The sequence below is a fragment of the Mobula birostris genome, chromosome 30, assembly GCF_030028105.1.
Source record: "Mobula birostris isolate sMobBir1 chromosome 30, sMobBir1.hap1, whole genome shotgun sequence".
NCBI lineage: Eukaryota > Metazoa > Chordata > Chondrichthyes > Myliobatiformes > Myliobatidae > Mobula > Mobula birostris.
Genome location: NC_092399.1, coordinates 18,082,938 through 18,099,944, shown reverse-complemented (window position 1 = coordinate 18,099,944; position 17,007 = coordinate 18,082,938). Strand labels below are relative to the sequence as shown.

General features: G+C 44.7%; 1 protein-coding gene across 1 annotated transcript; it reads right to left on the bottom strand.

Annotated features, from left to right (window-relative positions):
• Positions 1 to 313: 313 nt before the first annotated feature.
• On the bottom strand, positions 314 to 13,557 carry LOC140190438 (interferon alpha-inducible protein 27-like protein 2A). Its single transcript, XM_072247015.1, has 4 exons — positions 13,484 to 13,557; positions 5,378 to 5,418; positions 3,290 to 3,451; positions 314 to 1,250 (listed from the first exon to the last, which is right to left on the bottom strand). The coding sequence occupies exons 2-4, from the start codon at positions 5,415 to 5,417 to the stop codon at positions 1,171 to 1,173; spliced, it is 282 nt and encodes a 93-aa protein (XP_072103116.1). The 5' UTR covers position 5,418; positions 13,484 to 13,557; the 3' UTR covers positions 314 to 1,170.
• Between the last annotated feature and the right edge of the window lie 3,450 nt (positions 13,558 to 17,007).

The window sequence follows — 17,007 nt, the reverse complement described above, 5'->3', positions numbered from 1 at the left end:
GAGATTGACTAAGGAGAGCAAATGACTGGAAAGAAACCAGCACAGGTATAATGCAGATGACTGGATATTTAAGGCAAAGGGGTGCCTTAAATCCCAAAGTCTGGGCATTTAGGATCTAATCTCTGATAAAGAAAATTAAATGTCTTTTAAAAAATATTTCTGATTGTTCTCAAATCTTTAGTTCAAGCAATGGTAATACAGCTTTATACAAAAGCTACAAATCTAAAGTTTTTTTCCATATGTTTCTAAGGCATTCAAAGAAATATGACCAATAATATCTAAAATTTTATTTAAAATAATAATCATATAACAATTACAGCATGGAAACAGGTCATCTCGGCCCTTCTAGTCTGTGCCGAACTCTTACTCTCTCCTGGTCCCACCGACCTGCATTCAGCCCATAACCCTCCATTCCTTTCCTGTCCATATATCTATCCAATTTAACTTTAAATGACAACATCAAACCTGCCTCAACCACTTCTGCTGGAAGCTCGTTCCACACAGCTACCACTCGCTGAGTAAAGAAGTTCCTCATGTTACCCCTAAACTTTTGCCCTTTAACTCTCAACTTATGTCCTCTTGTTTGAATCTCCCCCACTCTCAATGGAAAAAGCCAATCCACATCAACTCTATCTATCCCCCTCATAATTTTGAATACCTCTATCAAGTCCCCCCCTTCAACCTTCTACAATCCAAAGAATAAAGACCTAACTTGTTCAACATTTCTCTGTAACTTAGGGCATGAAACCCAGGCAACATTTTAGTAAATCTCCTCTGTACCAAGATACTTAGCCAGGAGAATAGCACTGAATGCTTTACAGTCAGCTCATTGTGATAGATTGCAGGGAAAATATTATCCTATTGCTGGGGCTAACCTCCTGTATGATAAAAAGTAGAAGCAATGAGAGTTGGTAAAGGCCACGTGGTTCCCCAAATCATGTGTCATCATCACTGAAATCAGTGGAATCCACCTTCCCAACTTTTTCCTATAACCCTAAAGTCCACCATGTTCTACAGAAAGGTTCTTACTATATTACAGTACATAGGACAATAATAACCAATTACTGATAATACAAGTTTAATGAATTTTCAATTACAGTTTTTTCCACAGGTTCAAAATCTAGGAAGGATTGTCATTTGTTTTAAATTTTTTCAAGGTTATTTTTTTCTTCAGCGCCCTAAGATTGCACCAACCACAGCACCTGCAGTTCCCAAGGCTGCATTAGCAGCAGTAGACAGTCCTGCTGCTCCTATAAAGGAAAAAAAAAAACACAATTATTAATAAATGATAAACAAACTGAGACACTCTGAAATTATTAACAATCAACACCTTATTCCGAGCTGCTTAGGTACAATTCATGGAACATGGTAGGGCTATCAAAAATAAGGCGTAGCTTTAGGAAGAGAGGGTGGAGTTTTTAAAGTGGATTTGCAGGTAAAGTTTGAGAGTGTTTGATATCTACAACTTACTGCTAGAAGAGGTGTTGCAGTAAGAATCAATCACTATGTTAAGAGACATTCAGATGGACAGGTAAAGAAAATTCCAACCAGATGTTAAAAGGTTATGAATTACAACTCAATGAACCAGTGATGGAAAACAAGGATGTAATGGATGCTTCACTGCTCATTGTCCCTCAGGATAATGCTCAATAATGTGGGCAAATGGGATTAGTGGAGATGGGGAATAAACATTCTTCTCCCAATTCAAAATCAAAACCCAACTTTAATCCCTCCCATAGAGACCTTGAGACTTAGAGTTATAGTCATGTTCCCAAAGTGTTTCCCCGTTAACATGTCCATCATCTGCCTAGTTTCATTTCCCATGAAAAGGACAAATACTGATCTGTCTTTAGCAGGATCCTGTACATACACTAAGTGGCCACTTTATTAGATACCTCCTGTGCCTAAGTGGCTACAGTGTATGTTCATGGTCTTCTGCTGCTGCAGCCCATCCGCGTCAATGTTTGACATGTTGTGCATTCAGACATGCTCTCTGCACATCATAGTTGTAATGTCTGGTTATTTGAGTTACTGTCAATTTCCTGTCAGCTTGAACCAGTCTAGTGTGAACTTTTACACAAATAAGGTGTTTTCACCTACAGAACAGCTGCTTGCTGGATCTATTTGTTCTTTCCTGGACCATTCTCTGTAAACACAGGTGCGTGAAAGTCCTAAAAAATCAGCAGTTTCTGAAACACTCAAACCACCCTGTCTGGCACCAACAATCATTCCACAGTCAAAGTTAATTAGATAACATTTCTTCTCCATTCTGATGTTTGGTCTGAACATCCACTGATTCTCTTGGACATGTCTACGTGCTCCAATGCATAGAGTTGCGGCCACAGGATTGGCTGATTACATATTTGCATTTACGAACAGGTGTATGGCTTTACATTCTGGTCGGATTGAGTTGTGTTATTTCTTCCACATCTTTTTATGATGACAGCGTCACTGCCCCTAACACATAGCTTTTCACTATCTCTCAAATTCACCCCCTTGTGCTGTCCTAAACCCCTCATTCTCTGTCCCATCCACAGTCCCAAATTGAGACTGAGATCTGTTCCCTGCAGGGCTCTCACTTAGCCAGTGGCCTCATCACTCACTGATCCAGATGTCCTCAAATTTCTGGCTTTATCCTGGATCACTAGAAGAACAAGAGGGCATCTGCCAACATTGCTTGAGGAATTCCAGTTTCCAACCAATGAAGGAGTAGCAGTTGTTCCATAGACACAAACGATTCAGCTTATCTTCTCAAGCTCCAACCAATAAAAGATCATCTACGTTCAGTTATATCTGTCGCTGATCTGTGCGAATCACCTGATCCGACCCAATGTAGAACACAGGAGAGCAAGGGGAGACTTATAGCCGTATACAAAATTATGAGGGTATAGATAGGGAGAATGTTTGCATGACTTTTCCCTGCTGGTTCTGTGAGACTAGAACTAGACGTGACAGGGTAAAAGGTGAACTATTTAAAAGGGTAATCGGAGGAGGAACTTCTTCACTCTGAGGATGATGTACGTGTGGAACAAGCTGTCGGTAAAATGGTAGATGCTAGTTCAATTCTAACATTTAAGAGAAGTTTGGATAGGTACATAGATGAGAAGGGTATGGAGGCCTGTGGTCTTGGTGTGGTTTGATTGGATTAGCAGAAAACCAGTTTCACATGGACTAGATGGGTTGAAGAGCATGTTTTTGTGTAGTATTCTATGCCCCTCGAGGCAAAATGTCAATATGAAAGATTTAAGGAAGTTTGAGAAATTCTCATTGGTTTATCAGTCAACATTACCAATGGATTGAAGGACAGCCACGGTACTTCCAGCTGCAACACCTCCTCCATTGGCCACAGCTGCTGTACTCATCATTTTTGCTGCCATGGTACCAGCCGCTATTCCAGTACTTGTGAAGCCCACTGCCCCCAGAACCACAGGAAGTGCAGCAACTGCAGCCACTAAAAGAGGAAACAGCTCCATTTGAACAGAGTGCATCCAAACAGGAACTTTAATACACTAAACAAAAAACATACAGGCACCTGTACAACATTATTTCTATGAAAGGTATAGACAGGCAATTTAACACTGGATCAGACAGCACTTCATTATTCACCTGGGTGTTATTTGAATGTGGTTAGATCCACAATGTGGATGGCATAAAGCTGAGGGGTACACTACAAAGAGCATCCAATACCTCAGCTCACTACTTGAAGGACTCTCTCCCTGGACTCTGTACTCCCCTCAATGGGATGTGTTCAGATAAGTACTGAGAGACTGTGTAGTGTGGAGATACTGAGGAGACACTGACACACTCCCCGAGCAACAGCTGGGGAAACAAAATCAAATTAGTGTCACAGAGTCATACACAACCTCTTTGTCCCAATGAGTCCATGCTGACCATCACGCACCCACTTAACATTAATCCCTTTTTATTTTTGTCACATGACCCTAGTCTCCTCCTAGATTTTACCACTCACCCACACACTAGGGGAAATCGATAGCAACCAATTAATCAACCAACTTCTGTGACCTCGGTGATTTTGGAAGCTACAGTTGCATCCAGAGGAAATCCACGCCAACAGAAGGACAACATGCAAACCGCAGTTCGGAGTTCAGGACTTGAACCCCACATTGCTGCAGCTGTGAGGCAGCATCTCCACTCACTGTGGTGCCCAAACTTTTAGACTGCTCTTGCTAACTATTTTGAGGGTGGCATAGTCGGGTGGTGGTTACCCCAATTGCTTTACATTGCCACCTGTAAGATGGGGGCTCGATTCCTGCTACTGTAAGTCAGGTGTTTGTGCGTTCACCCCATGACCGTGTAGGTTTATTCTGTGTTCTCCAGTTTCTGCCCACATTCCAGAATTGTACAGTTACAGTTACTAATTTGTGGGCATAGCATGTTGGCTTTGGAAGCGTGGCAAATCTTACAGGCTGCCCAGCACGATTCTCACTGATTTTATTTGACACAGAATGGCACATTTCTCTGTATGTTTCGATGTTTATGTGACAAACAATACTTGATTAATATGCCAACTCTTCTAAAAGAATTTTTCATGCAGGTTAGGTTGAGTTTTGTTATCTCTTCCACATTTCTTTTTTATCATGACCAACAGAACATCCCTCAACACCTTTCATTATTGCCCAACTATAACCCGTTGTGGCGTCCGAAACTCCTCATGCTCTCTCCTAGCCACAGTCCCAAAATGAGACTGAGAAATTGTAACTTCCTGGGCCCTCACTCAGCCAGTAGCCTCTTGTCACTTGGAGATCCAGGAGCCCCAGAAATTGTGCCTGATCTTGGTTTTGTACTCTACTCTACAGTACTTAAATTATGCATGCAAACACGAGGAAATCTGCAGATGCTGGAATTTCAAGCCACACACATAAAAGTCAGGACAAAGGGTCTCGGCCCAAAACGTCGATTATACTTCTTCCTAGAGATGCTGCCTGGCCTGCTGTGTTCACCAGCAACCTTTATGTGTGTTGCTTAAATTATGCACTTTACTTGGTTTATCTGTGCGCAATTCATTTGTAGATTTAGTTCTTACTTTCCTTAGTTATTGTAAGGTGCACTACTGTGCTTTAAACCCTGGTCCGGAGAAAGATTGTCTCATTTGGTGGTGCAGTCAAACGTCAATAAATTTGACTTGACTGCTGTGAGAAGCTGCATCTGCCAACATTGGTTAAGGAGTTTCAACTCCGAGCAACCAGTGAAGGAACAGCCGTGGTTCAGTAATTATGAAGGACTCTGCCCATCTACTCAAGCTCCAACTAGAAATAAGAGAGTCTCCATGCTGTCCTGTGTCACTGCTCAGTGCAATTTAGCTGATCCAACTCAACAATGACCACTCCCACACTATTAGCACACTGATTTCACTCACCGGCTCCAGTTCCTGCCCCCAACAGTAGCAGGAAGCCCATTCTGTAAATAGAAATATGACATGTTTTACAACAAATATTTTGTTTTGAGTTGCATTTACAGAGAGTTTCTACAAATAACACGATACATACATTGAAGTGTTGTGGCATTACCATGTTATGACACACATGGGCCTACCACAAACAGCGATGTGCTCACCAAAACAAGATTTATAACACCATTAGATAAGGAGTGTGTACGTTCAGCATGACACTGAGACACAGGCCCTGTAAAGGCACACATACACGTACCTACCACCCCATGAGCCCCTGCATCCAGCACATCATTCTCCACAACTCCCGCCATCTTCACAGGATCCGACCACTGAGCACATTTCTTCAATACCCCACCCCAACTTTTTGCTTTCCTCAGGAATCGCTCTCTCTCTCTCTCTGATTCTCTTTGTCCATTCGTTCCTCCCCACTAACTCTCCCCTTACAGTTATCCCCGCAAGCAGTGTAAGTGCTATACATGTCCATTCACCCCATTCCTCTCCTCTGCCACCCACAGTCCATCTAGGTGAGGCAACACTTCACCTGTGAACCCTTTGGCTTGGGGGTCATCTTTGACGAGCAGCTTCACTCCATCTGTAACCAGCAGCATTTCCTGGTGGCCAACCCTTTTAATTCCAATCCTCACTTCCTTTCCAACATGTCGGCCCATGGACTCCTCTACTGCCACAATGAGGCCATTCTCGCGTTGGGGGAGCAACACCTCATGTTCTGTCTGGGTAACCTCCAACCTTAAAGTCCACCACGTGTTGGGGTGAGGCCAAGTGGATAAGGCATTGGTCTAGTGATCTGAAGGTCGCTAGTTTGAGCCTCAGCTGAGGCAGCGTGTTGTGTCCTTGAGCAAGGCACTTAACCACACATTGTTCTGCGATGACACCAACGCAGGCTGGGAGACCGTTTTGCTGAACACCTACGCTCTGTCCACCAGAGAAAGCAGGATCTCCCAGAGGCTACACATTTTAATTCCACGTCCCATTCCCATTCTGACATGTCTATCCACGGCCGCCTCTACTGTCAAGATGAAGCCACACTCAGGTTGGAGGAACAACACCTTATATTCCGTCTGGGTAACCTCCAACCTGATGGCATGAATATTGACTTCTCTAACGTCTGTTAATGCCCCTCCTCCCCTTCGTACCCCATCCCTTATTTATTTATTATTCCTCTCTCCCCCCCCCCCCCCCACCTTTTTCTCCCTCTATCCCTCTCACTACAATTCCTTGCCTGCTTGCCATCCTCTGGGCTCCCCTTCCCCTTTCTTTCTCCCTACGCTTCCCATCCCATGATCCTCTCCCTTCTCCAGCCTTGTATCCCTTTTGCCAATCAACTTTCCAGCTCTTGGCTCCATCCCTCCCCCTCCAACAAGAACTACTCAGTTCCTCCAGCATTTTGTGTCATCCTGTACTGACATTCTCTTTGATAGAAAGCAATGAGAGAATTCAAAAGTTGAGAGAACTCACGTTCAATTTCAAATTTGAAAGGCGATGTGTCCAGCAGTGGATCAGTAGTGAATCTCTAATACTGCACCGGGTTCTCGGACGGGAGCTGGAGCGGGATAAAAATCTATAACTTACTGTCTCAGCTTTGACTAACACCTCCCAGTCATAACCTCAGGACCCCAAAAATCTCCCTCATCGGGTACGTATGAAAATTATACTTTGCAACATGCATTTACACTTTTACTGTGGCACAGTTATTTTAACATAGAAATACCTGACCTGCTGAGTACCTCCTGGTCACACTATTTTCTCGCTGCTGCCATCAGTTAGAAGGTACAATGGCCTCAGGACTTGTGCCAGTGGATTCAAGAATAGTTACTACCGCTCAAGCTATCAGGCTCTTGAAAAGAAGGGGATAACGACACTACCTTACCCCATCATTGAAATGTTCCTACAACTAATGATCTCACTTTCAAGGACTCTTTATCTCATGTTCTTGTTATTTATTGCTATTTATTTATATTTGCATTTGCGCAGTTTGTTGTCGTCTGCACTCTGGTTAATCATTCATTGATTCTGTTATAGTTATTATTCTATAGCTTTGCTGAGTTCTGCACACAGGAAAATGAATCTCAGGGTTGTAGATAACGGCATATATGTACTTTGATAATAAAATTCATTGAACTTCAAAGGGATCCTACCAATAAACATATCTTTACCTGCCCTCCCCACCGCTTTCCATCGTGCTCGCTACCACCATGATTCCCTTATCCACTCACCCCTCCCCACTAATTCTTCCCCCCCACCCCACACACGTAAATGTGCCAATTCATCTCAACTTCACCTCCATTCAGGGCCCCTAACAGTCCTTCCGAGTCAGGCAACACTTCACCTACAAGTCAACTGGGGTTGTCTACTGTGTCCAGAGCTCCTGATACCGCCTCCTCTACACTGGTGAGAGCTGTCATAAATTGGTGTTGCTTCACACCATCATCTCCTCAAAACTAATCAGCAAACTCGAAGACCTGGACCTCAATACCCACTTTTGCAATTGGATCCTGGATTTCCTCACTTGTAGACACCCATTAGTTCAGTTCGGCAAACACATCTCCTCTGCAATCTCCATCAGCACAGTAGCACCGCAGGGATGTGTGCTTAGCCCCCTGCTCTACTCACTTTACACCTATGATTGTGTGGCCAAGTACAGCTCTGACACCACATACAAATTTGCTGATGACACCACTGTTGTGGGATGTATCAAAGGGGGTGATGAAACAACACACAGGAGGGAGATTGAAAACTTGCCTGAGTGGTGTAATAGCAACCTCACTCAGTGACCCATTGTAGGCTTCAGGAGATGGAAACCAGAGGTCCATCAGCCAGTAATCCTTGGTGGATCAAGGGTGGACAGGGTCAGTAATTTTAAATTCCTGGGTGTCACTATCTCAGAGGACCTATCCTCAACCCATCATATAAAAAAATTATTGGGAAGAAAGCACAACAACTCCTCTGCCTCCTCAGGAGTCTGCAGAGGTTTGACATGCCATCAATAACCTTGACAAACTTCCTTGGATGTGTGGTGCAAAGTGTGCTGACTGGCTGCATTACGGCCAGGGATGGGAACACCGATGTTTCGGTGTGGAAAATCGTACAAAAGATAGTGGATTCTGCCCAGTACATCATGGGTAAAACCCCTCCCATCCATTGAACACATCTACATGAAAGGTTGCTGTAGAAAAGCAGCAGCCCTCAAAGATCCTCACCCGCCTCCCCCCCCAGGCCAACCTCTCTTCTCAGGTAGAAGGTACAGGAGCCTCAGGACTCACACCACCAGGGTCAAGAGCAGTAACTACCCCTCAACCATCTGGCTCTTGAACAAATGGGGATAGCTGCACTCATTTAAGGAAATGATGGTTCTGGAGGCCAAGCTGTTGCGTATACTTGAAACCGATATTGATAGGATCTTGATTAGTCAAGGCATCAAAGGTCACGAGGAGAAGGCCGAGAGAACAATGGAGCTGAGAGGGATAATAATTAGCCATGACACAATGCAGGCATCCCACCTCTCCCAGAAGCTCCGGGAGTCTCCCTCATATTGATAGCGGCTTCCTGATGCAGGGAGATTATATAAAATATTCCGGAAATCAATTTTTTTTTTTTTTTTTTTTTTTTTTTTTTTTTTTTTTTTTTTGAGAGGCAGAGGCAGAGGCAGAGTGAGAGCGAGCAACCTGATTGGTCTCTCTTCATGCTAAGTAGACCTATCAGTTTTCTCTGTGGGCGGGCTTTACAGTCAACCTCAAAAATAATGAGAGTGTTGCTTGGTGCACTATTGCAACAGTGACTTTTCTGTTGCCCATGGTGAGTTAAAATGTAAAAGACATGTTGAGGTGAGTTTAACAGATGTCATTAGTATAGCTAACATTATTTAAACTAGCTGGCTAGCTGCTAAGGAGCTACTCTATTGATGTCCTACGTGATGAGGCCAAACTCCCTGTATGTAGAACATAGAAGAGTACAGCACAGTACAGGCCCCTTCAGCCCACAATGTTGTGCCGATCCTCAAACCCAACCTCCCATGGAAACCCCCACCTTAAATTCCTCCATACAGCCGTCTAGTAGTCTCTTAAATTTCACTAGTGTATCTGCCTCCACCACTGACTCCGGCAGTGCATTCCACACACCAACCACTGAGTAAAAATCCTTCCTGTAGTATGCCCCTTGAACTTCCCACCCCTTACTTTAAAGCCATGTCCTCTTGTATTGAGCAGTGGTGCCCTGGGGAAGAGGCGCTGGCTATCCACTCTATTCCTCTTATTATCTTGTACACCTCTATCATGTCTTCTCTCATCCTCCTTCTCTCCAAAGAGTAAAGCCCTAGCTCCCTTAATCTCTGATCATAATCCATACTCTCTAAACCAGGCAGCATCCTGGTAAACCTCCTCTGTACCCTTTCCAATGCTTCCACATCCTTCCTATAGTGAGGCGACCAGAACTGGACACAGTACTCCAAGTGTGGCCTAACCAGAGTTTTATAGAGCTGCATCATTACCTCGTGACTCTTAAACTCTATCCCTCAATTTATGAAAGTTAACACCCCATAAGCTTTCTTAACTACCCTATCTACCTGTGAGGCAACTTTCAGGCATCTGTGGACATGTACCCCCAGATCCTTCTGCTCCTTCACACTACCAAGTATCCTGCCATTTACTTTATACTCTGCCTTGGAGTTTGTCCTTCCAAAGTGTACCACCTCACACTTCTCCGGGTTGAACTCCATCTGCCACTTCCCAGCCCACTTCTGCATCCAATGCCTCTCGGCAATCTTCGACAATCCTCTGTACTATCTACACCACCACCAATCTTTGTGACATCTGCAAACTTGCCAACCCACCCTTCTACCCCCACATCGAGGTCGTTAATAAAAATCACGAAAAGTAGAGATCCCAGAACCGATCCTTGTGGGATACCACTGGTCACAACCTTCCAATCTGAATGTACTCCCAACACCACGGCACATCTTCCCACCTTTATCTCTAATTGGTTCTACCTTCACTCCTGTCATCCTTTTGTTCTTCACATAATTGAAAAATGCCTTGGGGTTTTCCTTTACCCTACTCGCCAAGGCCTTCTCATGCCCCCTTCTTGCTCTCCTCAACCCCTTAAGCTACTTTCTTGCTACCCCATATTCCTCAATAGACCCATTTGATTCTTGCTTCCTAAACCTCATGTATGCTGCCTTCTTCCACCTGACTAGATTTTCCACCTCACTTGTCACCCATGGTTCCTTCACCCTACCATTCTTTATCTTTCTCACCAACATCATCCCAATTCACACCCGCAAGTTCTAGCCTTATAGCCTCATAATTTGCTCTTCCCCAACTAAAAATTTTCCTGTTCTCTCTGATTCCATCCTTTTCCATGATAATGCTAAAGGCCAGAGAGCGGTGGTCACTGTCCCCCAGATGCTCATCCACTGAGAGATCTGTGTCCTGACCTGGTTCATTACCTAGTACTAGATCTAGTATGACATTCCTTTTAGTCGGCCTGTCAACATACTGTGACAGGAATCCGTCCTGGACACACTTAACAAACTCTGCCCCATCTAAACCCTTGGAACTAATCAGGTGCCAATCAATATTAGGGAAGTTAAAGTCACCCATGATAACAACACTGTTATTTTTGCACCTTTCCAAAATCTGCCTCCCAATCTGCTCCTCTGCATCTCTGCTACGAGCAGGGGGCCTATAGAATACTCCCAATAGAGTAACTGCTCCCTTCCTGTTCCTGACTTCCACCCATACCGACTCAAAAGAGGATCTTGCTACATTACCCACCCTTTCTGTAGCTGTAATAGTATCCCTGACCAGTAATGCCACACCTCCTCCCCTCCCCACCTATCCCTTTTAAAGCACTGAAATCCAGGAATATTGAGAATCTATTCCTGCCCTGGTGCCAGCCAAGTCTCTGTAATGGCCACTACATCATAATTCCATGTATGTATCCAAGCTCGCAGTTCATCACCTGTGTTCCTGATGCTTCTTGCATTGAGGTACACACACTTTAGCCCTTCTACCTTACTACCTTTGCACCCTTTATTCCGCTTCTCTTTCTTCAAAGCCTCTCTGTATGTTAGAACTGGCCTGACTCCATGCACTTCTTCCACTGCTCTATCCTCTGGATCCCATCCCCCTTGATAATTAGTTGAAAACCCCCCTGAACCATGCTAGCAAACCTACCTGCAAGGATGTTGCTCCCCCTCAATTTCAGGTGCAACCCACCCAATCTGTACAGGTCCCACCTTCCCCAGAAGAGATCCCAATGATCCAAGAATCTAAAACCCTGCCCCAACTCCTCAGCCACACATTCAACTGCCATCTCCTTCAATTCTTACCATCACTGTCACGTAGCACTGGCAGCAACCCTGAGAACCCCACCCTTGAGGTCCTGTTCTTCAGCCTTCTGCCTAGTTCCTGAAACTCACAATTCAGGACCTCATCCCTCTTTCCTGCCTATGTTATTGGTACCAACATGTATCATGACTTCTGGTTGCTTTCCCTCTCATACCAGGATGTCGTGCACCCAGTCAGAGATATCCTGGACCCTGGCACCCAGGAGGCAACAACCCATCACGTCCACAAAATCTCGTCTGCTCCCCTGACTATAGAGTCCCCAGTGATGACAGCGCTCCTCTTCTCCATCCCACCCTTCTGCACCACAGGGTCAGACTCAGTGCCAGAGGCCCTGCCACCGTGGCTCACCCCTGGTCGGTCGTCCCCGCCAAAAGTACCCAGGACGGTATACTTATTATTCAGGGGAATGGCTACAGGGGTGTTCTGCACTACCTGTCTACTCACCTTCGCTTTCCCCCTCTCACTGACACCGAACGACCTGCTTCCAGCAGCCTAGGTGTGACTACCTCCCTGTAGCTCTCATCTATGACTGCCTCATTCTCCCTTAAGAGTCGAAGGTCATCCAGCTGCTGCTCCAGATTCCTTACAAGGTTTTCCATATCGCCCAGCCGCATGCACTTCTGGCAGACGTGACTCTGTGGGAGAGGGTAGTTCCCCCAAGACTGCCACATCTCACGAGAGGCACATCACCATCTCAGGAGGCATTCTAAAGCCTAACTGGGAGCAAGCTCATCCTCCGCCTCTTCTCGTCAAAGCCTCTCGAGTCAAAGCCTCAAAGCTCCACTCCTTCACTGGCCACTTTCCTCTGGCCACTCCACGGAGGTAGCCCTCTATTTATTTGTTTGGGCTTTTCAAACTGCTTGGTCACCTGACCTCGTTTGCCCAATCAGCTGCTTTCTGCTGTGTCTGAGCTATCCAAATCTTGATTGTCTAATCAACTGCTTTCTGCTGAGCCATTCAAATCTTGATTGACTTGTTTGCACAGTCCAACTGCCAAAACTGCCAGGAGCTCTCCAGTCAAAGTCTCAAAAGCTCCACTCCTTCACTGGCCCACTCACTCATTAGACTTGCTTAAGGTTGTAATAGAATTAAAAAAGGCTCCATGATAATATAAGTATACATTTTAATGTCACATTTTCTGCATATGCCAACTTGGATTACAGATTAGACAAAATCACAAGTATTACATACACCGTTGGAGGTCGATGGGGGTGGGGGGGGGGGTGGGGGCGGTGGTATTATCTCCCTGAAATGAGTTTTTGCGGGGTGGGATGTCTGCACAATGGAGGAGCAGACTCGACAGGCCGAATGGTTGAATTGTGCCCCAATTCTGAATTCTGTTTTATGGATTTTACTTTCTTACTACTGTTAAATTTCTGTATCCTTGGTAATACATTTCTGATAGAACTTTTACTTCATATGTTCCCCAGGTAAACTTTGCAGCAGAGAATCCTACCAGCCGTCAGTTTTAGCCCAACACCAATGATAAAGCGTGGCAATAAAATTGTATATTATGAATATAATGGTGCACCCGCTCTCAATTTCAGATAAAACTATAGCCGAAAACTATTCGCATTTTCCCAATGATACTTGCAGAAGGAGTATTCTGCATAGAATAACTACATCAACATTTTCTTCAATAAATGTTTCTTTCTGGAATGTACCCACCGCAAAATCGGACTCCGGCACAAAATAGCATAACACTCACCCAACGTATGCTGCGAACCTCAGTGTTCTGTCTGAGAACGCTCGGGAGTCGGAGCCTTTTAAGAGCTGGCTCGTCCCCCGCCCCAACACTTGAAAGACGTCATTAATTTAAGTTTCGTTTTAAGCGAAATGGGTGGGAGAGGCTTGTTACCTGTCGGCGTCAGTAACACAGCCGGTCAGGCAGCGTTTCGTCCGGAATCGTCGACTGTACTCTTTCTAATAAATGCTGTTCCTCGACCATTGTCTGTGTGTTGCTTGGATTTCCAGCATCTGCAGATTTTCTCCTGTTTGTGATGAGAACTAAAACGCCGCCGCTTGATAGGCGCAGTTGCTCCACATATTTTTCTTTCATTTTTGGTTCCGTTTTCAGTGAGAATTCTTTGGGATTACTTTGACAGCCCATTCCATGCACTCTCCACTCTCTGTGTTAAAAAAAGCTTTCCCCTGACAGCTCATCTGTACCTACTTCCAAGCACCTTAAAACTGTGCCCACTCATGCTAGCCATTTCAGCCCTGGGAATAAGCCTCTGACTTTCCACGCGATCAATGGCTCTCAGTATCTTGTACACCTCTATCAGGTCACCTCTCATCCTCCGTCACTCCAAGGAGAAAAGGCTGAATCACTCAACCTATTCTCATAAGGCATGCTCCCTAATCCAGGCAACATCCTTGTAAATCTCCTCTGCACCCTTTCTATGGTTTCCACATCCTTCCTGTATTGAGTGCACATATATGATTTTGTGCCTTGGCCCCGGAGGAACGCTGGCTATTTCAGCTGTATCCATGTAGGGTTTGAATGATAATTAACTTGATTTGATTTTGATGAAAAGGGAATGATTGGCAGATGAAACCTGATGAGGGACAGGGAGATAGGAAGGGTAGGCCAAGGGAGAAGGTGGATGGTTTAGCAATCCAGGTACCCTTCCCCCACTTAGTTCCACCTACCCATCACCTGTGGGGAGGGGGTTGGGGGTGGATGGAAAAACTAAGTAAAGGAAAATCCCGAAAAAATACAGGAGTGGGAAGGGGACCTCAAGGGTGCAAGTTACCTGAAATTGGAACCTTCAATGTTCAAGCCACTGGGTTGTTGGCTACCCACGTGGAGTATGAGGAGATGCTCACCTGGTGTGCGCTTGGCCTCGCTGCAGTAATGGAGAAGGATGAGGCCGGGCAGGTCAGTGTGAGAATGGGGAAGGCAGCTGAAATGACATCCAGTCAGAAGCTCAAGATGGCTACTGGTGTCGGGACTGCACACGACAGTGGCCTGGTCCACTGTTGGTCTCTCCGTTTAGACTGTGCAATGAATGCAATTGGTGAGGGCGAAGGAGGTGCACGTGAATCTCTGCCACACCTGCAAGGCTGTTTCGGTCCTTGGTTGGTGGTAAGAGAGGAGGTGAAAAGACAAGCGCTGTACTCGTCACAGTTCCAGCAGGAAAAAGTGCAGGTGGGGAGGGAAGAGCAGGCCAGGAGTCACAGAGAGAGAGAGAGTGGTCCCTGCAGAGAGCAGAAGTGGGGAGGGAAGAGCGCAGAGGATGTGACTGATGTTGGATTCCTGTTGCAGCTAGTGGAAGTGGCAAATGATGATATGCTGAATGTGGAGGCTGCTGGGGTGAAAGGTGAAAATCAAGGGAATTCTACCTTGATTGTCTATGGGGAAGTGGGGTAAAAGGAGATGTCCAGGGAATGAAAGAAAGGGGTGAGAGTTCCATAAATTATGGTAGAAGGAAACTAAAGGAAATATGCAGAGGCTGGAGTTCCTGTCTGGCCTGCTGAGTTCCTCCAGCATTGTGTGTGTTGGTAAGCAGTGCTTCCTGTAAATGGAGGGCATTTCAAAAATATTGGAATGGAAGGCCTCATCTTGACAACAAATGAGGCAAAGACACAGAAACAGTGAAAATGGGATGGCATCCCTACAGGGGACAAGGTGGGGGGGGGGGGCTTGCTGAGGGAGTCAATGGAATTATAATAAATATTGTTAAATAGTTTGTCTCCTGAGGTGGAGAGAGAGAAGTGTTAAATCTGACCCAAATGAACTAGAGAGTGATAAAAGTGTTAGGTATTGTTTGTGTGCAGGAAGCAGTGCCAATGCAGTTACTGATATAGCAAAGAAAGAGTTGTTGGGTACCAGATAAAGTTTGGAGTAGGTTTTGCATTCAGTTCTGGTGCCCCATTATAGAAAGGATGTTGGACTTTGGAGAGGGTGTGGATCTTCCCACCAACACACCCAAAATGAGTGTTAATTCCTGTGGTCTCTGAGTTGTATTCATGCCTATGCAGACACCTCAGGTCAATTGGGTGTTTCCTCATCTGCAGTTTACTCTAAAATGCAGCTTCAGAATGACTATTGTTCTGGGCTGCATTTTGAATTTAATCTACAATTTGTATTCAGATCTGAAGACTGATTGCTATTGAAATTAATATTTGCTGTATTGCATATCTCCAGAATACAATGTAACAGCAATAACCAGTGATCTCATCATTATACAGCTTGTTGAGGAGTGAACTACCATTCATTTTTTATCTTATATGATTAGGAGTTTTATCATTTTAGTGTTAACTGGCTTTAAAATCACTTATGCTAATTATAACAATGTATTCCCAATAACTTTGTACCATTACCATGTTATGTTTATTTTATGAAACTAATAAAAAGATTGAAAAAGAAAAGAAGAGCGAACTGCCAAGGCAATGCACTGATTTTCACTGCTGTCTGTAAGAATTTTGTATATTCTCACTATGACTGCGTGGGTTTCAAAGGTCAAAGTTCAAAGTACATTTATTATCAAAATATGTTCTTACTATATATTTATATTTGCATTTGCACAGTTTGTTGTCTTCGGCATTCTGGTTGATCTTTCACTGATCCTTCTGGAACCGCCTGACTCCAAGCATTGGAAGTAGTCACATGAAACTATTGAAAGATGCCATCAAAGGAGCAATTATTGACTAAGGGCTAATATTACATGTAACCCATATGTTACACGATGTTCCCCTCCTGGTGGAGTTGTTTTGCCATCTTTTCCACCCTAGTCTTCAGAGATCAGTGAATTGATGAGAAATCAGGCATTTACAGTTTATTTCACAGTGAAGCATCATTAAAAATTCATGATTTGTTACATGAGCTTTAACTGAACTTTTAACAATCTGCTGAGACAGAATTGTTGACAGAGATCATGAGCACAAGAGATTCTGCGGATGGTGGATTTCTTGAGCAACACACACACAATGCTGGAGGAATTCAGCTGGTCAGGCAGCATTTAAGGAGGGAGTAAACTGGCAAAAAACGGGGGAAGACACTGGTATAAGAAAGGCGGGGGGGAAGGGTGGACAGGATGGTGTACAAACAGGCAGGTGATAGGTGAAATCAGGTGAGGGGGAAGGTGGGTGGGTGAGTGGGGATGAAGTAAGAAGCTGGGAGGTGATAGGTGGAAGAGGTAAAGGGCTGAAGAAGAAGGTATCTGATAGGTGAGCGTAATAGACCACCGAAGGAAGGGAAGGAGGAGCACCTGACTTCTGGCTGCTGTT